Below are 22,945 nucleotides of genomic sequence, written 5' to 3' on the forward strand. Positions count from 1 at the left end.
TGGCCATGTGTCCCTGGCCCGGGGCAGGGGGCAGTTAGAGGTGGCCTGCGGCACGGTGAGCACAAGAGTGGATCATGGCAGGGCAAGATCCTGCGTGTCCCTTAAAGGACATGGCTGGAGCTGCACTTGCAGTAGAAGCTAGGCAGACTGTGGAGGCCAGCACAGCATCCAGTGTTGTTCTTGCTGTGTGGGTCTGTTCACGAAGCATCTGCAGAGACTTTCAAGCCACTGCAGCTCTTGGGGTTGCTAGTGGAGTTGGAGAGGGAGCAGGTTGCAGTAGATAACCTCTGGAGGGCCTTGGCAAGACTCCAGGCTACCTGACTGCTCAGTCCTGTGAAGAAGATGCTCTTAACTTTGCTTTCCCTCTTCCCTTTTTACTTCCTTGTCCCATCCCAGGTACCCAGGTTGATGAAGGCACGCGCTCAGCAAGCAAGCGCATTGTTGCACCCCCGGGAGGCCGCTCCAACATCACCTCTCTGAGCTAAATGTCCCAGCTGAGGAGGAAACAAAATCCCTGTTTAAGCAAAGGAAGAAAAATGGTACATTGGTGTTTAGGAATGAAAAGAAATAAACCTGTTCTGAAGAATCAATAAGCCTCAAGCCTTATGTTTCACAAATGCTACTTGCTACCTAGCTTTAAAGATGTTGCTTCATTTTGTTTTTGCATAGCCTTAAAAGTTCTGTTGTTGTTACTGTTGTGGGTTTGGTTGGGTTGTGTTTTGCTCTTCCTCTCTGTATGCATGCTGCTCAGACAGGTTGCTCGGTTCAGTGTTGTTGGTGTTGAACGTGTGTGGGATGCCGTGGTGTGGGACAGTGGCAACGGCCCACAGGGACCCGGCCAGGCAGGTGAGGGGCAGGGTCTGGCCGGAAGGCAGGATGTTGGATGGGGAGGGCAGGTGCACTGAGCTCATAGGGACAGGTGTGTCTGTCACATTCATCTCCTTCATCTCCACCCAATGCTCTGGCATTTCATCACAAGGCCTGTGGGGAGCTCAAACCATCTCTGTAACAGCTGTCACAGCACCTTCTGTAAGGAGTTTTACTACTTTGTACACTTTATTAAAAAAAAAGTTGTTCCTTCAAACAACTCATGTTGTCGGCTGGCTTTTCTCTTCCTCAGGCTGGTGCTGCTTAGCAGGGGCAGTGCCCAGCTGCACCTGCAGGGAGCTGGGCTGGGGCAGCAGAGGGGTTTGGGTGGTGTTGGGGCTGGAGGGGGCTGCAGCAACAGCCTGTCAGGGCAACACCATGCAGTGCTCACTGCTACACGTCAGGGTGTTGGTGTAGCTTTTCAGGTAAAGGTATTGGCAAAACAGCACAATGCAAGTGTTTGTAAAAGCCTGTTCAGTTTGTCCATGCAGTCTCTGAGCCTGGCCTGGCCCCCATGGGCTGTGGCTGCCTGGCAAGAACTGTGCCTGTCTTCTGTGTGTTGACAGGGACTGGCTCCACATGGCACTGTCTGGGCACAGCTTTGAGATCATCCTGGCTGGACAGCCGTGGAGGCTGTTTTCTGTGGATGCCTGTCAGTGAAATGTTCCACTTCCATCAGGCATTGTCTGTTAGACTGAGGGGTGCTGGCCTTTAAAGCTTGCAAAGCATGCAAAAAAAAGTGATTGTTTTTTAAAGATTACAAAAATTAAAGGTCAGCTTCAGGTATGCTAAACAAATACACTTTTCTCCCTGTTCTTTAGTATTTGACCTTGAAACACTTATTTCTGCATGTCTGCAACTCGGGCAGGACAAGCTGTCCCTGCCACAGTCCTTAAGTTGTGCCAGAGTGAGGAAGGCTGTACTTACAAGCTTTGTGAAGTTCTTCCATCAATAAATTAAGGCTTTTTCCTGTTGCCTGGTAGAGATTAAGCTGAGATTATGTCTCTGTTACAGAGGAATGGAGAGATAGTTGTAAAATTTTGGGGGAATTTTTAAATATGCAATGTTCTTTCCATTTAAGTACATCAGTTGTTTTGGGGCTTTTCTGGCCAGCCAGTGGAGAGGTATTTCTGCAGCAGCAGATTTTTCCCTAGTGAGGAGCAGAGCTGGTATTCCAGATAAATACACTTATGGTATCTGAACCTCTACCTGCACCAGAGCAAGGCAATGGTAGTGTGTGCTGTGCAGGAGCCAGGGACAGCTGTCAGCACCGTCCCATGGCGGACTGGGCAGAGAGCAGAGGACCAATGGAGAATGCAGGAGGTGCTTTGGGTAGCCTTCCTGGGAATGGTGAGTCAAAGGCAGAGAGGCATGGAGTCCCCACCCCACTCACAGTCCTATTGCTTGAAAGCCAGCATGGCAGGGGAAGGGGAGAGCAAGCACACTGTGCCATTAATTGGGGCACCATCTGATGGAGCAGGGAAAGGTGACTTTCCCATGACAGTGACACTCATTGAAGATTCCAATACCCACCTACTGATGAACTAATTCTGCTCCAGCTTTACAGCTCCTTGGGCGGAACAGGGTGGCCTTTCCTGGTGGCTGTGTGCACAGGTGGCGAGGCTGCAGCACATGGAGCAGGAAATGTGCTGCAGCCGTGGTGCCAGCCCCTTCCCCTCGCCCTGGCACCCTGGGAGGAGTCCTGCAGGGCTGGCAGCCAGCTGGGGAGCAGCCAGCGGTGGGACACCCGCCCCCACCACTGCAGGAGGGGCGAGAACATGGAAGACACCAAACTACAGCTTGTTTTTAGGCACAAACTGCACTGCTCGATGCTGGGACTCCCGCTGCCAACCACTGCAGAGACACATGGGACAGAGGGTGCTTACCTCTGGGTTAATGGGAGGCAAAGACTTCATCATGCATTCACTACATTGCTAAGAATGGGAAAAATGTCTAATAAGGAGGTGAAACTTCAGTCCTGTCAAAGCATTTAAATAATAGCATCATTCTCAGCATTACCGCAGTAGCAATGCTTTGGCCAATCTCAGTCTTGGCAAGACCACACCAGCAGTGCAGTTGTTCCTGAAGACAGTCCCTGCTTAAATCAAGTGTGATTTCAGTGGCAGAGAGATTGAAAATACACATTCAAATTCCCCTCTGGTTTTGGAAGCCAAACCCCATCCGATTCAGTGAGCTGCAGCAGTTTAATATTGTGGCGAATGCATTTTTCAGGCTTGACTAATAAAGCATCTGGACTCACCAGCACCTGGTTGTTATGCTTGGTGTCCACATCTGTCTGCACACTGACCACCCACCATGCCAGCCCATGGAGAGAGTGCTAAATGGGCAGGAAACTTCTGCTGCCTCCTCCCAGCTAAGGATTGAGCTCGTCTCTGGCCTCCTGTGCCCACCCTCAGAATGTTTGCAGGAGCTCCCACAAAGGAGCTGTAAGCAAAGGCCACTTTTGTCACAGCATGTTGGTGAAAGCTCTGCATCTGGGAGCCACCTCTTCCCCCAGGGCAGCCAGCCATGAGCCCATCCATGTGGGAATGCCAACTTGTGCAGCGCCCTGAGGCGCGGCAGGGCAGTGGCCCTGGTGGGCACCCTCAGCACAACGCAGCTCTCGGCACACTGCTGCACTTGCCTGCATGGTGATACCAAGGGCTGTGGCACCTGCCAGCCGAGCCAGAATGGTGGACACTGTCTTATGTGTTGTCTTGTGGTCCCGTTCTGCCCCCAAGAAAGGCAAGACAATAGGATCTGAATCTAACCAAGTGTGGCAAATTGCAAGGCAGCCCCCACAGCCTCTCCCTCCATGCTGTGGGGTGGAAAGCTGAGGGAGTGGATGCCCCAGCTCTCCTCTGTGCCCTGGGCTACTGGCAGGGTCCCAGCAGCAGAAGACAAGTCCATGGCCTGACATTGTGAAGGTGCATGAGTGGGTGAGCCCCAGTCCCATGAGGAAGTCCCCTGCAGGGTCTGAGCTGTTCTCAGAGGTTGTTGTTCTGATTGTCTTCCCTGTGTGGGCCTCCAGTTTTTGTCATTGTCTCTTGGATGTTGTCATGGTGGGGTCTTACCCTTGGGGATAGAAAAGGATGATTGAGCTGTGAGGGAAAGCCCAGGCAGTGCCAAGATCCCACAGAGGCAGAGCTGCCTTGAAGCTCCCCACTGCCTGGCATGAGCTGCCCCCCACTCCACAGTTCCTCCAGCCCTGAGTGCCCCAAGCTCCTCTAACACAGGGCCCCCACAGTGTCCCCCCCACCCAGCTCCCCCAGCCCTGGGCCCCCAAAAACTGTCAAAGGCATTGGCAAGGGTCAGTGACTCTTCTGTTGCCTCTGGATCAAAACTTACTTTTCTCTGTTGAAAACAATGAAGTCCCTCTGGAGCATTTCCAGGTGCTTCTGGAAGTGGCTGGCCTTTCACATTGGAACAGAAAAACAAAAGAGATAAGAAATAAATTCACAGGTGACACAGAAAACAGAAATTACAAGGAGAGTTTCAATGAGACATGGCAATATGTTTGGGCACAGAGCATCTTTGGCCCTGCAGTGTGGAGAAAGGCATTAGGGCTCTTCTCTTGCAGTAAACCGGTGAATACACATTCTGCCTTTCACCACAGGGAAGATGGGGGAGAGTTTTAAGAATAAAGTTGGTCACAAGGGAAAAAAATACTCTGTTCAGTTTTCTGTGGTCCTGCTAGATGGCAATCATTGAAAAATTAAAGACCTCCTTGACCACACACCTGTACCCACTTGCTCTTACCTGGGATGAATTGCTTTTGCTTGTGTCTTTCCCCTTCTTAGCCAAACGCTTTTTTTTTTTGTGAAGTGGTTTGGATTCCAGGATCATTTCTTCCAGTTCAAAGGCTGGGTCACAGTTCAGTCTGCCTTTCTGGAGGGAAGAGAGAGATGGCCGTATGTGATAAGAGCCTAAGGAGTCTCTTATAACCTGGACTGCATCTGGGAGCTGAATTTTGTAAAAAAATGCACTAATTATAATTGCACATGCAGCCAAGAGCACTGGCTATACTCCTCATATACTTTATCACTCCCTTCAGCTAGGGGCTATATTCAAGGTGTCTCAGTGGCTCCTTTTGCGCTCCTGCTTCTACTCTGCCCTTTGGCTGCTTTGGAGTGGCAATGAGGATGAGGATCCTGGTTGGGTTGTGCTTTTCTGAGAGTAGTACAACAACCCAGTGGAACTGGTCTTCAATCAATACAGAATTGTACCCACCACAGAGAAACCCAGCAACAAGAGCAGATATACAATTAACAAATATTCATAGTTTAGCCCAACTTCTGCTGAAAACCATTTGGAGCAGTTGGACTATTCTCCATAAGGGCTATGATACTTGTGTGCGGTTTTAATTTAATTAAAAAAGGCCCAGAAACACTAATCTAGCGTTTGCACTATTTACTGTTATTGTTAACAATGAGCTTGTTGGGGGAGGCGTTACAGGAGAAAACAATTCCCATAAGATGGTGGGTGATCTCCAGGCTGCTGCTGAGCCTGTCCTGGTGCACAGGGTTTTTGGGTGTGGGGAGCAGCATTTCTCAGAGCATGTGTCAGCACAAGAGGGCTCACAGGCACTGTCCATCCCACACAGATGCACAGCCCTGTGGGCTGTAACACTCAGCTGCAGTTCTGCACCCAGAAATTCCAGGAACATTACAAACAGGGCATATCTGTTTTGGGGCACCTATACAGTGGTCTCCCTCCATTACTCTTTGCTACACACTCTGGGAAGAGACAGCTCTGCCCTGGTTTCTCTTTTCCTCTTGTGACACCTGATGCTTCAGTAGAAATTTGTCAGAACACCCCATGTCCCAGTGCTGGGTGTGAGGAACATTTACACTCAAATAGTCTTACCATGGGAATGAATTCTGGTATTATTCTTTTCTGGAGAACAGCATCCCAGTTCACATCAGACAGATACGGGAAGGACTGGATGTCCTTCAGCTGAGAAAAACGTTTCTCAGGGTTCAGCTCAAGCAACTGCAGCAAGAATTAAAGGGAAGAGATGAGACCATCCCCACAGGGCACACAGTCTGTGGAGCACAGCTGAGGACACATGATGCAGGGACACCGCATCAGCCCTGGCGTTTGGACCCGTGCCTCTCCTGCTCTGGCTCAGAGTCCCTTTGCCAGGAGATGCGACAGGCTCACAGGCTCTGCTTCTGTTTATTTCCATTTTTACGAATTACTTTTATCCACACTGTAGGAGCAGACAATGAGGCAGTGCAGTGGCATTAAACAATTTGTCCAATGTTAAAAATAAGTATTTGTTTGGAATGGGGAGTTCCACTCAGGTGTTTGTGCTCTCCTTTTAATACTGGATCAGTAAAACATCCTCTTTTCTCACTCTACTAAAGTAATATTCTTATTCCAGTGTGAAAGTATGCCTTCACACTGCTTATTTTCATAATTTTTTAACATTGCTGTAGGGATCCTGTGGAAGGAAAGAGTTGAAGTTGTCTCTGTTAAAGATTACACATTGCATAAACTCCTGACGCCATGCACGCCTAAAACCCAGCAGGAAAACCAGATGATCCAAACCCTTTGGGGAAGGTACTGGCAAGGTGACCCACCCAGCCCTCCTCATGCTGGCATGCAGCCAGCTACCAGCACTGTCCCCAGCTCCCTCTGCAGAGCTCTGGACTCCAGCCTAACGCCAGCTCCAGCGAGGACAAACACCTGTCTGGGCCGGTAATAAATACAGAAATCCACAGGGGATGGTTGAGCCAGGAAGGAGCTGCAGTTGGCTTCATATATAATACATATAGCTGTTAAACCAGATGCAAAGGAGTGCTGGAAAATTAAAAAAATTGTGACATTGTATTATTTGTTCACAAGGGAGCCTCCATGGCTTGTGGCCTGCTGTGGTCCAGGAAAAAACTGCCAGCGTAACAACACATAGGACATCTGCAACAAATATTCCTGTATTACTGTTAGGCTTAATGAAATACTGGCTTCATTGAATTTTCAGCAAATGGAGATATTCTTCAATTTTATTCCTGGAAAATACACCATGATTCTGTCTCATCAACGAATTGACAGTCTCTTTTTGTTAAAATGTTTGACCATCTATTTCATTAGAAATGACAGAATACATAAATATATTATTTGGAACAAAAAACAGCTGAAAGCTACATTAAGTACTACTTCATTGCCCACACTTATTTGAAATTAAAAAATTATTTACATGCTTCCCTAAAATTTGCTGCTGGTGCTGCTATGCAGAGGCTAAGTGCTCAGTTTTGCTGCCACTGTTAAGCCATAGCCTCGTTTATTGAAGGTATGGCTTCATTTCAAATGGTATTTTCAGCTTCAAAATTATTTCAGTAATGATTCTGAAGCAATTTTTATAACAGCTTTATTGAAAAAAAATGCAGTGGTGCATAAACTACATGGCATCAAAGGATTACAAAAGTGTCCACACTTCTTTCCATTATTGGGAAGAAAATGTTTCTTGAGGATTAAAAAAATGTTAATTTTTGGGCTAAATTTATTGACATGTATATCAGTAGCTGCTTCTAAGTCAGTTAATTCCAGAATGCAAAGTGATGGAGAAACTCTGGAAGCCAAGGCTGCCGGTGTCCTGGCAGAAGGTGCAGCAGCAGCTGCCAGCACTGCCAGCGCTGCTCGCTGCCGTCACCTTGTGCGGCTGACATTTATCTCTGTGTGCTCTCAAAGGCACTGACACTGGCCTGGACACCATCTGCAAGGGCTTCCCCCCATGTAGAGCAGAGGCTGGGGGTGGCAGGAGCACTGGGACCCTCCAGCCCCCTCACCTTCCTGATCAGCTCCACCACGCCCGGGGACCACGCAGCCGGGTACATCACTGCAGCTGTCTTCAACACGTGCGCGATTTCACTTGAGGAGCTGCTGGCCCGAATGTGGTACGGCCTCTGTGGGAAACGCCACAAGACAAGCACTTGAATTTCTCTGCTTTTCAAACTCCTTGGGAAATCTGGTTAGACAGAAGCTTCACGCAGTCTCTCTCACTGTCCAGTCCCCAGCCTCCCATGGGACATCTCTCCCTGTGCAACCATGGCTCATTTGAAAAAATAAAATGTCAGTAAGAACTATGCTAATAACTGGGCATTTAACAGCAGAACAGGCAGGAGCAAACCCGAGAAGTCAGAGTTATCAGCCAGTGGGAATTTGCTTGGTCTTTTCAGCGTTTTTATCTCACAAAGCTATGACACATTGCGCAGTGGTTAGAGCACTCCTGATACTCCCTGTAAAATGTTCTTCACTCTTGTTGGTGACATTGCCAGCGAAAAGGAGACAAATGTCTCCCAGCAATAAAATCAGCTCAGAAAAGGATGTCACAGGAAGGGTGACCATTGCAGAGGAGCACACGGTGCACTGGGGCACCAGGGACTCCTCCTGCATCAACGTGCGGTGTACCGCCAGTGATGCAGTGACACATGCAGCGTACAGCACAGGTGAAGTCACCTCCCTATTTATTTTCCATCTACAACAATTCTGCTGCTTTACCTGGAGGGAGAGCTATATTGCAGCAGCTTCTCTGAGCTCTTAGCCATGATCACAAGAACCCTGGTGGAGATGCGATCTCTGCTTCCTCTGCTGAATAACCCCTAAAGCCTGGAATTCAGCTTGGCTGTCTCATCTCTGCCATAAAGCATTAACCCTCCCCAAGCGTGTCCAAGGACAGAGCCACACACATACCCGGCTTCTGAGCAGCTCGTAGGCAGTGACTCCCAGTGACCACCAGTCCACGGCGAAGGAGTAGCTGGTGGGTTTTGTGGAGCTAAACATTTCAGGTGCTGTGAAATACAGGGGGGCGAAAATTGCCTTGCTGCAATCCCAAGTGGAAATGAGCAACACAGAACATCTGACCCATGCCCTTCCCGTGCTGCCATGCCCCTGCACCAGGGCCACTCAGTAGCACCACAGTCCTCTCCACATGAAACTCTCTGCACTTCTCTGCCCTCCAAAGCCAAAAAAGAACAAATTCCTTTTACTGACACAGGAGTTGCCTACCATTCATAGTAAATGTGCTTCAGAATAAGCACATTCACTCAATCTGGGCATAAGGTGGCCTAAGTATCTCTTAGTCTCCCCCGTGAAGTGGGACATGCACATTCCCCAGCTCCACTGAGGCATTTCTGGGGAGGGACTCCTGTCCCCACCCTGTATCCCCTCTCCAGGGTGTTCCTCACTTCAAACTGTGTATGTTTGGATGTGGATCAGGAAGAGAAGAATCCCAATTCTAACCAAAAACGTCTCCAGCTGTGTCCCACCACAGCAGTCCCCCCAAGCCCACAAGATGGTGATTCGAGGATGTGTAACTACCATTGGTTCTCACCCATGTAGGGCTTTGTGCCAGCGATGGTGGTGACAGGGCTGTCCTTGGTCAGCATCGTGGCGATATTGAAATCAGTGATGTGCACGTGTCCTGAAAGACACAGGCGAACGTGTAACAGGGTTGGCTTTAATTTCACACAAGAAATAGCTCTGAATCAGAAACATAAAGAAAAATACTCCATGGAAAGGAGTTTCCAGGTAAAAAAAATCTGGTGGGAGAACTGATAGAAAATACTTCAGCTTGCAGGCTGCTTGCAGATGTCTCTTGTTTCAAATATCCCCTTACTTTACCTCTGGGAAAGCAGAAAATAGAAGAGCTCTCCAAAAAGTAATTCAGTGATGATTGTTTTGAGTCTTCCTATATTTTAGGGTCAGTTTGGGGAAAAAAATTAACTCTGTTTGTGTCCAAAGCTTTCTATATGCCGCAAAAGGCAAACCTTTGCTGCCATGGATGAAAAAAAGGAATACTACAAGTCACAGACAAAGGGACACTGGAGTCAAGGGTACATCCCCAGAAAAAACACTCTGAAACCTCTGCAAGAGAGAGTTAAAAAATCACAGTGAGCAGAGAATAGACCCAAAACTCATCCTGAATTGTGGTGTCATTGTAGAAGTTAGTAGCTTGTGTCTTCCTGGGCTGAATGAAGCTGCAAAGATGAACAGAGGCTTTTCCTCTTTTTTTTCTCCTCTTCAGGGTGTGCTGACCTATGTTCCCATGACCATGGTGACCCCAGCTCCTCTCAGGAAGCCATGTCATCCCAATCTGAGGGGCACAGAGCTCTGGGAGAATGGTGATGGGTCACCAAAACCTCCAACAGTGAGAAGTGACCATCAGCCCCACATGAGACGAGCAGCCTGGAGCCCCAGCAGTGCCAGGGGACACATCAGGGAGGGCAGGGTTCTCCATAGTCTGTCCATGGGGCAACACAGACAGACTGAGCGAGGCAGGACAGGGGCTCCAGCACCTGCAGGCAAAAGCCACTTTGCTTCCAGCTCCTAAATAAATAATCAACCAGTGCTCTGAAATTTGAGGTCATATGCAAACAGATCAAGCCTGGGCTCAGTGCTGCCAGGCAACCCTGGTCACACACACCCGGTCACAGAGCCGGGCAGTGCCTCCCTTGGGAGCTGCAGCATCTCTGCTACAGCCTCTGAAGTCATAACATATGCAGGTATGCCTCCTCCCTGCACTTTTTCTCTGCAAGCACCTTGCTCTAGCTGTTAATGAAGATTTCTCACAATAAGCCAGTTACTTGCATTTAATAATAATAATAAAAAAAAGAGCTAACAAAATGTTTCTCTAATGAGTTACAAACTAATAAATATCAGACAACTCTTCATTGCGAGATCTTTGCCGGAAAAAAAATGTGACTAAAGAGGATATAGCCAAGAGTTTTGCCCAAGAAAGACTATAGAAAAACTGATAGCAATGTTTATAACACAATCAGCCCCAAATCTTCAGAGCTCCCTCCCCATGCCAAATGCTCAAGGAAAAAAAAATATGTGAACGAGGTTTATCTCTTGCACCATAATTAATTCTGTTTGTGCACATCACACATTATTTCCTGCAGTGACACAAGCATTGCCCTTCAAATGATGCATTTTGAGTAAGTTTTAAACAGGAACCAAGAAAATGTTAAAATTGGGTGTGCTGGGCTACTGACCCCAAGCAGCACCAAACAAAAGGTCCCTGCAGTGCCTTGTAGGGATGCCACCAAGTCAGTCAGCCAAAGGAGGTGTTGGTTAAAACACCAAGGCAACCCCAGAGACACCACAGCATCACAGGGTGCCCAGTGCCCTGAAGGCACAAAACACTGTTGCTCAAAAAGCAAGAGACAGCAAATGGAGCACAAAAGGATGGGATGATCCTGCTCACAGTTAGGCTGAGGGAGAAAGCAACACCAAATGATGGCACCAGCAAGCACCGAGACTTCAGCTCGCATCTCCTGTCTCTGACTGCTTTCATACACGTGCATGACCACAGAGCAGCTGGCACTTACCCTGCTCATCCAGTAAAATGTTGTCAGGCTTGATATCTCTGAGAAAAAAAGAGCAGAGAAGGAGAGACAGCCATTAGCCCAGAGAAGTGACAGGAAACAGCCCAGGGAAGGCCAGGCTCTGGGACACTGGCAGGCACTGCATCCTCAGAGCCTCGGGCTTCTCAGCTCTGAGGTTCCTGTTTGATTGGGAGTGAGAGAGTGACAAATCCAACAGCAGCAGCAGTGGGGACGCTGCACCGGCTGCAGGGGTTCGGGTGAGCAGCACTCAGGTACGTTCACTCACACTTAGGTCAGTATTTTTTGTCATTTTCCTTCTGTTACTTTTCGATCTGTTTCAGTACCTTATTGAGACGGGCTCCCCATTTACTCAGTACAAATTAAATTATTTTAACATCTTTGTTCTAGATACAAATGGGTTACCTACAGTAACCCACTCGTTTTCCTGAGTAAAAGGACCCCACAAAATAATACCTATAGTAATGCTGTAGGGAAACACTTGGACTGATGGGAGAAAATGTACACCTGATATTCTGATACAGCCACTGTGTCCACCTGAGTGACTTTACAAGCCATTACCTGGCTTTAATGAGCTCATTACACCAGTCCCCATTGAGCACCTGGCCAGCTGATGCTCTAGAGAGAAGGTCCCAGCCAGGAGGCAGGCAACAGGTGCAGTAACCCTGTGCCTGCTGGAGATCCCCACCAGGCCCAGGAGTTCCAGGTGAAGAAATGAGCACATGTAGGATTTTATCTTTAAGAATTCAATCCTTAAGATACAGTTTGAGTCCAAGCCACATGGCATCAAAACCCCACAATATATCTAATTGTCATCTAATAGCTTACAATTCTCTGACATCTTGTCACTGAAACAACTTCCAGTGGGTTATGAACAGTGGTTATCTTCCCGGTGCCATCCCATCATGCAGGTGAGTATAGGGACAGGCATCATCAGCAGAGCACAGGGCAGTGTCAGGTTGATTTTCTCCCTAAGCACAGTGGAACTGGTTTGTTTTTTTTTTAACTATTATTTTTTTAATTTCTAGTGTGGCTGTTTCTGATCTCTCTCTGTCTGGCGTACAGAATTATGGAATTACACCCGAACAGTAAGATCATTCTCAAGATGCAAACAATGACCAGAGATAATTCTGGTTATTGTTCATTTGTATATTTCTTTTTTATAAGCTGGTTATATAATTTCTTAACTTAAAAGTTATTAATATTTCCCCTTCTTTTACATTAGGTGGGAAATAATTACAGACTGAGTTTGCTGTCTCTGCACAGCTTTGTTCAGCCAAACAAAGCCATTGCTTCCCTGTCTCCTGATGTTCCAAATTACAGCTGTTGCAGTGTAATTGACTCAGCTGAATCACTTTATCAATCAAATATTATCCCACTGGGTTACAGTGTTAATTAAATAACTTGCAAATTTTACTGCCATACATGTTTTCTTGTACTTGATTTACCTTAAACACATGCAGCCATGTGAAAAGCACACTGCAACCTCGCCTGCAGTTTCTCCTACTCCTATTCACATTGGGGCAAAGATCCATGCATGTGAAGCACAAAAGAAGCGGCATGAAAGAGGAGACCCTGAGGAGGTGGGAGCTCTCCCCAGAGCCTGGCCCTGACTGCAGCAGAGCAGAACAGCTCTGGGCTCTTGTGGCTGCAGGACAGGCGAGGGCTCATCCTTGGACATGGCAGCTGGACACTGTGGACAGGAGCAGGCATCCACCCTCACCAGCTGCTCACCCGCGTGTGGCTTCCCCACTAACAACCAGGACCGTTTCAATTTTACGCTTTCCATGCTTAATTCTTACACTGCACAAGAATGCTCATCTGGAGTGATGTTTCTAAAGGAAGTAACCTTCTCCCTGCAATTATTGACCCTCATCATCCCTCCCTGTTCATCCTCCCTGACAGCAGCTAACTTGGCTAAACTCTTGGGCCCCCGAGCTCTGTGCTGCCCATGACACCAGCAGAAAATCTGTGTTTCTGTGCATCCAGAGCCAAACCCTGCTGCCCAGCCAGGGGAAACTCTGCCTCCTCTGCTATTCTGCAGGTCTACAATGGTATGGGATGAGCTCATGCATTTTTTCACTGGCCATAAGAAACTGTGGTAACCAAAAAGAAACTCTCAGCACTTCTAGAAAGGGATTTATCTCATGCAGAAAAAATCTGTATTTGAGTCCCATCCTCATATTTTGGTCCAATACAGAGAGAGGGGCAAAGGGAGACACCTTAAAGCATAAGCACCTACCAAGCTGACACCTACCCTCCCTGGACCAGGATGGATATTAAAGAGCTACAGCTAATTAAAACCTATCAGAGACAAATTTTTGCCGTATCGGTGGACAATCAAATATCCTATTTCACAGCTACCCCAGAAGGACAAATCAGATGGTCTCTGCTGTATATGAAATACTTTTCTTGGGGAAGCCTTGTGTTTCACATAAAAGCAAACACACATGGGAGAGTATGTTGTTTATCACTTAAGCTTCTCTTTGTTGTTTCACATCAAGAAGGAACAAGCCTGCCCAAAGCACAGCCTGCAGCCTGGCTGACCTGTGGATGATGTGCCTGCTCTGCAAGTAGTCAAGGGCCAGCACCAGCTCACAGATGAAGAGTTTCACAGTTCCCTCTTGGAACCGCACATTTTGTTGGAGATGGTAGCGCAGGTCCCCTCCAAGCAGCAGGTCGACCACCATGAACATATCCTCCTCATCCTGGAATGAGTACCTAAAACAACACATACGTGCTTCAAGGACAGTAGCATTGAAAAATGACAGGTAATAAAGGAACGTGCGGTACTTCTGGGAATACTCATAATTTCTTGGAATTTTTCACTCAGGAAATTACAATTTCATGACCTTTCCATGCTCTGTTTTCCACTATTGTCACATTTGTGATGACAATAATTTAGTCTGAGATCCATAACAGAGTCAGAGCAGATTGTATGAACAACTCAGGATGGGCATTCTGCCTTCTCCAAGCACCACTGGGAAGTGGCCCCAGGAGCAAGGCAGAGGAGCCCTGGAGCAGATCCCAGCACTGGAGGTCCCTCTGTCAGGTGCCTGCTGGCACGGCAGCAGTCTGTCTGTGACCCTGTGTGCTCAGCACAACAGGGCTGCAGCTGCTCTCTGCTGGTCCTCTATGAGTCACCTCATTTGATGGACTGTGTCTCTCTGAGAGGGGCTGACAACCAGCTCTGAGTCCTTTCCTCAGGGATTTTTCCTCATCAACACACTGATTGCTTGATGTGATGACCAACAGCACAAGCCAGACTACTGCTTGTAGTCTGTGTATCATCACTCAGAGAGCAGGAAAGCCCCAGGATCACTAAAGGCATCCTGAAGCCAAGGATGGCAAGAACAGAAGCAGGGACACTTGGATGGTTTGCTCTGCACAGAGCTCTTCATACACACACACTGGTCAGTCCTCAGCTGCTGAGTGAGCTTTGCCTGGAACTTTGTGTTCAAGTTGGAAAGACAAGTTTGGAGATATGATATGGGAAGTGTAGCTGCACCTTTAGCATTCATACCCCAGTAAGAACAACTATAAATGGCAACAGCAGCAAATGACCAAGAGTTCACTCAACTCCACTCAGGTTACTGGAGATTTCAAAAAGGAAGAATTATTCAAATACTTTTGATATTCAATGTCTTTCTATTTTTTTTTTTTTTATGTGTGTGTTTAGCATTGATATTTTCTATTTTATTCTAAAAAATAAATCAAATTTCCAATAAATGTAATTACCCACCACCCTCAAGGAATACTGAAATTACAAGATATTGGCCACTTTATCATGCAGTGTGTGAGCTCACACCCCTTGGAATGTTACTGGTGTCCTAATAAAATTAAGAAGAAAGAAATGTCAAGGAACAGACAGCAAAGTGTCCTGCCTGGCCATCGATTCCATGCTGCGAGGAGCTGATGGTGGTTGCAAAGAGCTCCTTTAAATACAGGTGGGGTTATGGTAATAGGCAGTACCTGCCTGGGGGAGCACTGCAAAGGAACACATGAATAAGCTCTCTTGTGCTGTCTGGGGGCACAAGGCAGATAACTGCTTGTTTAACTAAACTGGATTCTCCTGAAACAAGAGCCCCAGTCAGTGGAACACACCAGCTGCTCCCAAGACAGTCTTGAAGAAGATGAAGAGGACCTGGTCTCAAAGGTGTCTGTAACTGACTGTTCTGACTCAGCCAGTGAGCCAAATCTTACCACAGATTAACCAAGAATGGGTGTTCCAGGCCCTGCATAATCTGCAGCTCCTTGAAAACATTTCTCACTTCATTACGCTCCACACACTTCTGTTTGTTCATGTATTTCATGGCGTACATCTTCTTGGTGTCAGTCTTTTGCACCACACAGACCTAGGACAGCAATCAGGGATAAATCAGAGATGATTTGTCAGAAAATTTGGGCAGGTAAAACCCAGTGACATGAGTATTTTCCAGCAGCTTTGACAGTGCCCACACTGCCAGGGCACAAGTCCATCCATCAATGCTGCAAACTGGACACTCCCTGGGAACCTCTTGGGAATTTCACCCAAAGAGAAATTTTTGAGAGAAGATGAGAGAAAGGAATTTATCATCACAACATGGGAGACAGGGAATCACAGAGAAGCCAACACTTTATTTAATGTCATTCACTGACCACCATGTCCATCCCTCCCACACTAGTTACTGTTGGGAAAAGCCCCCTCCACCACAGAACTAAAGGTCAAACACTGGGACCAGCACCTGATCCTCACTTTGCTGAGAAGTGTCACTCAGCTCACAGTGAATCTTGGGCTTTGTAAAAAGGATACTGGGCTTTGAATTTTAACCTTTCTCATATGTCACCAAATATAGAACACGACTTCAAGGAAAGCCTCAGAGCCTATGAGAGCACAGAAGAAAACAGGCTTTGTTTATACAATAGTTCAGGGGTTTGGGATGAGCCTGATGCTTAATAACAAACACTGTGCCTCCCAGAGAAACATTTAGCACATTACATGATGTGCTAAAAAACCTTGCAGAATTTCATGTTGATTGTAGTTCTTTATCAAAAATGTATCATCATGTTCAGTGTTGATCTGATGAGAAATATTAGAAAATGTTTATTCAGAAATCTAATGAAATTCAGATAATTTGACTGATCATTTTTAAATTTTAATCTCATATAATGTGATTTGTGGGTACACAATAGATAAGGAATGGGGCTCTGATTCCTTTCTGATTACCAGGAGTTGAAGGCTCACTGATAGTGCATGGGCTTTGGTTCTGTACTCTCATGGGAGCCCGCTCATCCATTTCCACCCAGTTACATCTCCAGCTGCCCACATTGTGCCCACAAGTGAGTTCCCAAAACACTCACTTTTCCAAAGCTGCCCTTCCCAATAGCTCGCAAAATCTCAAAATGGTCGAAGGTAACTGCAAGAAAGAGCAATATTTCAATATTAAATGGCTGAGCAAATATTTGACAATATTATGTTATTTCTACTTTTTCTCACTGTGAGCTGAGAAAAATGAGGGATACCCCAGAAATGTTCTGTTCCTTTTGAAGATTTGGGTGTTGTTTAAATTTGGTGTGTTTAACAGGGCTTTTTTTTCCTCTATGGTTCAGCTGCAAAGGCAAGTTCCCTAGATCAGCCTCTGTCAATGGCAGATCAGGCAAACAGCAGGGGGGAACATCTGGCTGCCATCCCCCAGGACACTACCCACACCCTTCTGCCCAGGAGCAGCACAAACAAAATCTGGCTTCTTGTATGGTCTCATCTTAACAACACCGGGAACCAGATCACGTTGTAGCCTTGAATCTTCTGTCTGGTTATTATATTTTCTTTTCATTTCACTTGCTTATTGTGCACAATTGTCTGCTCAGAGGAAATGCTGAGAGAAAAACAATCCTGTCACCCCACTTCAGCTGAAGGTAAACAGAGCCCTTCAAGAAGTTCAAACAGAAATCATGGTGCTAGAGAAAATAGTGGATTTATAGCAACAGCAATTTGGAAAAATACACAAAAATTGTTAGGACTGGCACTGGAGCACCTACAATAACTCATGCTGTTCCACCAACCCTCACAGGTCCCAAAGGAAAAGTCTCCTTGTGACACAGCTGCAGAGATGGGACAGCTGCCCACCACCTGCAGCCTGGAGGTGGGACGTGCCCGTGCCATGGAGCACTGTGTTGTTTCCTACTGTACACAGAAGCTCTTAATTAATTACAATTTTAATTGAAATCAGAATGAGGACAAGATTGTGACATCTAAGGTGATATAGCCTCTGGTCAACAATTTGAAAGATAATGGAAAATTCCCTAGGGGACATCTCTGTTTCAGCTGGGTTTCTCTCCCCTCAGTATAGTAAAACATTACTAATTAGAGAAAAAATGCTCTACCACTCTTTAAATATGTGCAGGGCCATGGAATAGAACTGCACTTGTCTGTGTGCTGTGTCAGCATGCAAGGGTGGCCCACTGAAACCTAACAAACTGACAGTGAACCACAGATGGGCAGGACAGGATGGCACTGTGTTTCTCAGGCACAGAAGCTGGTGCTGTATGAACACTGAACTCAGAGAGAGACCCAGCAGAGACCAGCTGCTCCCAGGAAAATCCCATAGCCAGGGCACATCACCCTGAGGAAGGTGGTCAGGAAGAGAACTGCTCATTATCCTGAGCAAGCATAAGTGGTTGTTTATGACAGATGCCAATACTGAGCATTTAGATGCACCAGGAATAAAATCTTCAGGAAAACTTCACAGCACAGATTTCTTTTGCACTATGGAAATAGAAAAAATATGACAAAGAAAAACTGCAAGCAGTTGCACTAATAATTTGGAAACTGGAGCTGGTTTAGCTGAGCAGCTGCAGACTGGCAGTGGCACCACATGGAACATCAGAACAGTGGCTGATGGGGTATCCAGCTCATCATATATTTTATGTTCATTACTATATATCTGTATTTATCTACATATGCATGTTGTTGTTGTACCTAGGTGAAAGCCCATATGGCAGTCAGCAAGCTGACTCATACAACAGCAAATATATTTATGGAGCAATCTTTTAATGACTGTCTCTGTAATCTTGGCAGCACAGGGACCCTGGTCTCCAATACTGCTCCCAGCAGTACTTTTCCAACTCCTTTTCCAGCCAACCCAACCTGCAGGCTTGGCCTCCCAGTGCCTGCAGGCAGCCTTGCCCAGCTGGGCAGCCACCAGAAGCACCCATGGGAACATCCATTGCTCCAGCCACTTTCCCACCATATTTCCTACCAGTCCTCCCTATGCTGGGACCTCCAGAACAGACCTTTCCAGCCTCCAGAGCAGCAGAATTCTGTCCCTGCCTTCAAGGTGCCTGGCAGTGTCTCAGGGACACCTCAACACCAAACCTCTGCTGACAATCTTGCTTTCAGAGCTGCTGGGAGGGGAAGCAAAAAGACCCCACCATCAGGCCACAGCTCTGTAGGGACCATGGGCACACTGCTGCTGCTGCTGACCTGCACCCACCTCTGCTGAGCCGGTCTCTGCAGCCTCAGCACGGGCGCTGGCTGGCACCCGCACGGTCAGTCTGCGCTGCAGAGCTCTGCAGTCCCACACAACACCAGGAAAAGTTCTTACCATCCTCATTCCCATCAAAGGGTGGTGACTTGCTGGAGGTGTTTGCCCCCATGGTGTGCTCAGCCCAGGCTCAGCACTCTCCACTCCTCTGTGTTCTGCTCCTCTGGTACAGTGCTGCTGTGGGTCAGTCCTGCCAGACCTTGGCAATGTCCTGCTGGTGCATCCTGCAGAAGGCAGGAAGCAAAAGTTCATCATCACTCGAATGTCTTGTGAATGTCTCACTGGAGGTTCACTGCTCTGAGGACAAGACTAACAGGGAAAAGCACATTGTAATGGAGCTCACTGGAGAAACCAGTAACACCATAACTTTGTAACTCGTATCAGGACTGCTGCTCACTACAGGAAGGGTAAGAACAGACCAGCAGACCCAAAGATCCAAGAATCTGGCTTATGTTTGCTGTATCATCCAGCATGTATTTTGTAGCTTCAGGGGTGACTAGCAGTAGTGAGGCCAATATCCAAAATAAATGAACATACTAGATAAAATTAAAAGGCATTTTTGACTACTGAAGTCATGTGACAGGGTAAATTCTACAGAAGAAGAAATTCAAAGCATCAACCTTTTGATTTAAGCAGTTCCACAAGTCTTTCATTTGTGGAAAATATTATACCATTCTGATATTTTTAACAAAAAGATTAAATGTAAAATCAAGGTATAGTTTCCATGCAGGTTTTCCAGATTTTTTTTCAGATATGAACTGTGAACAAAAGAGCAAACCTGATTTCTGGCTTGGTGCTGGCTGCAGTGACTGGTTTTCCTCTCTCACTGCAAAGGGACAGGTCTGTCCATTAGCAGAGAGCACAGGAATTTTCCAGTGTCTCCTGACATGTCTGGGAATACTGAAGTGTAGAACTCTGTAGAGTTTACTGACACTTGAGAGAGCCTGAACACTCTCTGTAAAATACAATTGCCACTACACTTTTTAAGCATTCACATGCAATGCACCTTTATGTGCTTGTTTTTGATGCTGACATCCCTGTGACATACAACTTTATTCCTTGTTGGAAGTACAAAGCCTTAAAAGAACAAAATGAGGGAGTAACAGTGCAGCAAGGTCTGGACTGGGTCCAGCCCAGAGCATTCTCCAGGGCATCTGTATGTTCACTGAACATTTTCTCAGATCTTACTTTGGAAACGCCTACTGACTAACTTTTCTTCTTTAAATTAAAAAAAAAATATATATAGTATTGAATCAGAAAAGGGAGGAATCATAAGAAAGATGTTGGAGAAAAGAGAATTACTGGGAACTGGGTCTGTCATGTTACCCCAACTGCACACCCAGCTCCTTCTCTGCAGCTAACCAAAACAAAATCTTAATTTCCCATCTCAGGACTGAAACAAGATCCAGCAATAAAACAAACGAAGCAGCAAATGCTTACGATTCTCATCAGTGCTTCTGAAAGGAACAGATCGAGCCTTCACAGCCTCAAACAAAGCCACGGCTTAGTTTACACAGCAGTAAATATTTTTGAGCCCCAAAAACTTACTCTTCAGAGTAAAAATAGACCTTCAGATGCAACAGCCATATCACAGGTTCCCAAGGAAACTTCCTTGCACAGAAGTTTGGAGCCAAGCTCGTTTTTGAAATATATACAATACATACAGGCTCTGAGAAGGAGTGCAGATACTCCTTGAAGTTAAGCTGGCCTGAGTAATAATTACAAGGATTTGCACCTTTACAAAGTGTAGCTGGGGTATGGAAATGATTAATCTTTTACTGTTTCACGCTGCGAAGTCACAAAATTATCAAAATACTTTTTTTTTTTTTCCCTCGGGCCAATTTTACTGGTGCTCGCACGCTCCCATCACGCTCAGTCGGAGCCTCGTTGCAGCGGCTGCAGCAGCTGCGCTCCCGGGGCTCAGCGCTCCGGGGAGATTTCTCGGGCAGCATCTGGGCAGTCCCGGCTCCCAGCCCCGCAGTCCGCAGCGCCCGAACGCGGCCGAGCACGCCTCAGCCCCAACAGATGAACGGGAATCCAAAGCAAAACAGGAATGCGGCCACCTGCGCGGTTTGCGCTGGCCCCGAGAGCGGGAGGAGGGAGCGCAGGGGACCGAGCTTGGGGCTGGAGGCTCGGCCGAGGGATGGGCAGCGGTCGCACCCCTGATGGGGACTGCCGAAACCTTGGGAGGGGACGGCTGTCTCCAAGGGCTCACAGACGATTTCTCTCACCACCTCTGCACTACCCGAGCACTGCTCCGCCGAGAAGCCGGGACCGGGCGGTGACACAGCCCGGAGGGACATCATCCCGAGCTCTGGTCCCAGAGGAACTAACGATGACCCCGAACCGCCCCGCAGCCCCAGCGGCGCTCGGGAAGGACGGCGGGACGGCTTTCACCGGCAGCGCACCGGGCGTCCGCTACGGAGCTGCGGGGGTCTCCTGCGGTTCTCCCCGCCGCAGCCGCTCCCCGGCAGCGCGACCCCAGCCCAGCGCGTCCCGAGCCGCCCCAGCAGCGAGCGAGAGCCCCGGCAGCCCCACTCGGGGCTCCGGGCAGCACAGCCGTACCTGGGGAGCCGAGCGCAGGCACCGGGCGGCAGCAGCCCGCAGGAGGAGAGGAGCGAAGGAAGCGAGGAACCGGAGCGGCCCCGCCCGCGGGGTCCCGGCGGGAGGAGCCTGCGGCCCCGCGAGCGACACTCGCCGGGAAGGTGGCCCTGTCCCCGCCCTGCGGCGAGGAACGACCGGCCCTCTGATGTCCCCTCGCTGCGGGGTTAGCCTTTCTCTTCTAAAAGGCTCGTGCCGTGCCCTCTTGTTTTTGGAAGGGGTTGCGGGCTCTGCCTCCCGAGGCCGGTGCGAACACCCCCCACACCCGCTTCGGGGGGCAGCTCACAGAGGAGGGGGTCCTGTCCGAGCCTCGGTCGCTCTGATCCCAAGTGCCGGGGTCACACTGCCTCCCCTGCCCGTTCACATTCCCCCGAATGGATCCTGTAAAAAGAGAGACCACATTTCCTACCCCACTGTCCAGACTCTTCGGACACTGGCTTTTCTCATTCCTCAGTGCCAGGAGCAGGCTCAGATTCCCAGGGCTCTAAGGAAGAGCAGCCCTTGCCCCAGGGCAGACAGAAGTCAGAGCAGTTACACAATTTTAGGCATACTCAGGTATTAGAGAAGAACCAATAAGCTGAAACACAGCTGGGGCTCCCCCAAGCTATCTAAACCAATTTGTCTGAAATAAAGAGCCATGGACTGCAGAGGGAGAAAGAGGCTGCATTCCTGCAGGGCTGGGTTGGGCCAGTGGACATCTGTCCTCAGCACCCAGCTCTGAGGTGAGGACAGCTATAAGAGCTCTGGGGGCAGGTGAGCTCTATGTGGGGACACCAGCTCCTGTCCTGGGAGATGACCTGCACAGCCCTACATCAAGGATGGGGATCCAGCAGTTGCCACATAGAAATAAAGCAACAAACTGGTTTAAAGTAAAACATATGTGGTGGGTAGGATTAGGTGTTCATGCTTCAGGGAATTGTCAGTGATTTATCTACAGCTCCAGTGTCAGGAGATCCCTGAGATTTTCTTCCCAGCCCAATACCAAACTCTACCTTTCAGAGTATCCACCTGTGGTCTTCTGTATGTCTGAAGCAGCTTTTTCTGAATAGACTAAAATTTTCTGGATTGAGAATCCTTTCCATTTGACTTTTCATATGAGTGATTTACATAAAGCTTGAAATTTTTTACCTTAATTAGAATTCTTTTCTAAACATTATTCTTCAGATTTTGTTTCCAACAAAAGCTATAATCCAGGACAAACTCAGTAAAATTAGCAGAATCAGTAGTGGAAATATTACAAAAGTAGTAGTCCAGTAGTCCAGTTCTCTGCAGAGTGGCTCATCTGGAGAGTTTCAGGATCTCTGTATGTTGGCAGAAACTAAATATTAAAGCCTAATTACTGAGTAGGCCAAAGAAACAGCAAATGAGAGGGCAGAAGGCAGCTCTTCTGCACCAGCTCCTGTGAAACAGCTGACTCTGTTCCCCACTGGGCAATGGGAAAACACAATTCTGCTTGGGGCAGCAGGGGGATTCATTTTCCATGGGAAACAGAGAGCCATGTGTCCCAGAGCAATAAAAGAGGACACTCAGAGAAAAAAAGAACAAAACCAGTAAAAAATTTCCCCCAGTTTTCTCAAGAAATGGAGCTTTTCTGTGTCAGCTCAGAGA

General features: G+C 47.7%; 2 protein-coding genes and 1 long non-coding RNA gene across 8 annotated transcripts in view; 2 read left to right on the forward strand and 1 right to left on the reverse strand.

Annotated features, from left to right (window-relative positions):
* Positions 1 to 1,087, forward strand: part of DPYSL3 (dihydropyrimidinase like 3) — a 36,352-nt gene extending 35,265 nt beyond the window's left edge. For all 6 annotated transcript variants that reach the window (XM_086851891.1, XM_086851890.1, XM_086851886.1 and 3 more), the window contains one exon: positions 397 to 1,087. In XM_086851891.1, the coding sequence (XP_086708017.1) occupies positions 397 to 485 (89 nt within the window). In that variant the 3' untranslated portion in view covers positions 486 to 1,087. The remainder of the gene's footprint in view (positions 1 to 396) is intronic.
* Positions 1,038 to 21,400, reverse strand: STK32A (serine/threonine kinase 32A). The gene is made up of 13 exons (XM_023935787.2): positions 21,302 to 21,400; positions 18,797 to 18,960; positions 16,554 to 16,609; positions 15,417 to 15,568; positions 13,761 to 13,934; positions 11,199 to 11,236; positions 9,200 to 9,289; positions 8,560 to 8,657; positions 7,656 to 7,772; positions 5,734 to 5,859; positions 4,627 to 4,755; positions 4,216 to 4,280; positions 1,038 to 3,942 (listed from the first exon to the last, which is right to left on the reverse strand). Exons 2-13 carry the CDS (start codon positions 18,846 to 18,848, stop codon positions 3,855 to 3,857), a joined length of 1,185 nt encoding a protein of 394 aa, XP_023791555.1. The 5' UTR covers positions 18,849 to 18,960; positions 21,302 to 21,400; the 3' UTR covers positions 1,038 to 3,854.
* On the forward strand, positions 12,037 to 13,312 carry LOC147650313 (uncharacterized). Its single transcript, XR_015276808.1, has 2 exons — positions 12,037 to 12,124; positions 12,242 to 13,312. It is a non-coding gene; the product is annotated as an uncharacterized LOC147650313 (long non-coding RNA).
* Positions 21,401 to 22,945: the final 1,545 nt, after the last annotated feature.

Source organism: Cyanistes caeruleus, chromosome 15 (genome assembly GCF_971803275.1).
Source record: "Cyanistes caeruleus chromosome 15, bCyaCae1.hap1.1, whole genome shotgun sequence".
Lineage (NCBI taxonomy): Eukaryota > Metazoa > Chordata > Aves > Passeriformes > Paridae > Cyanistes > Cyanistes caeruleus.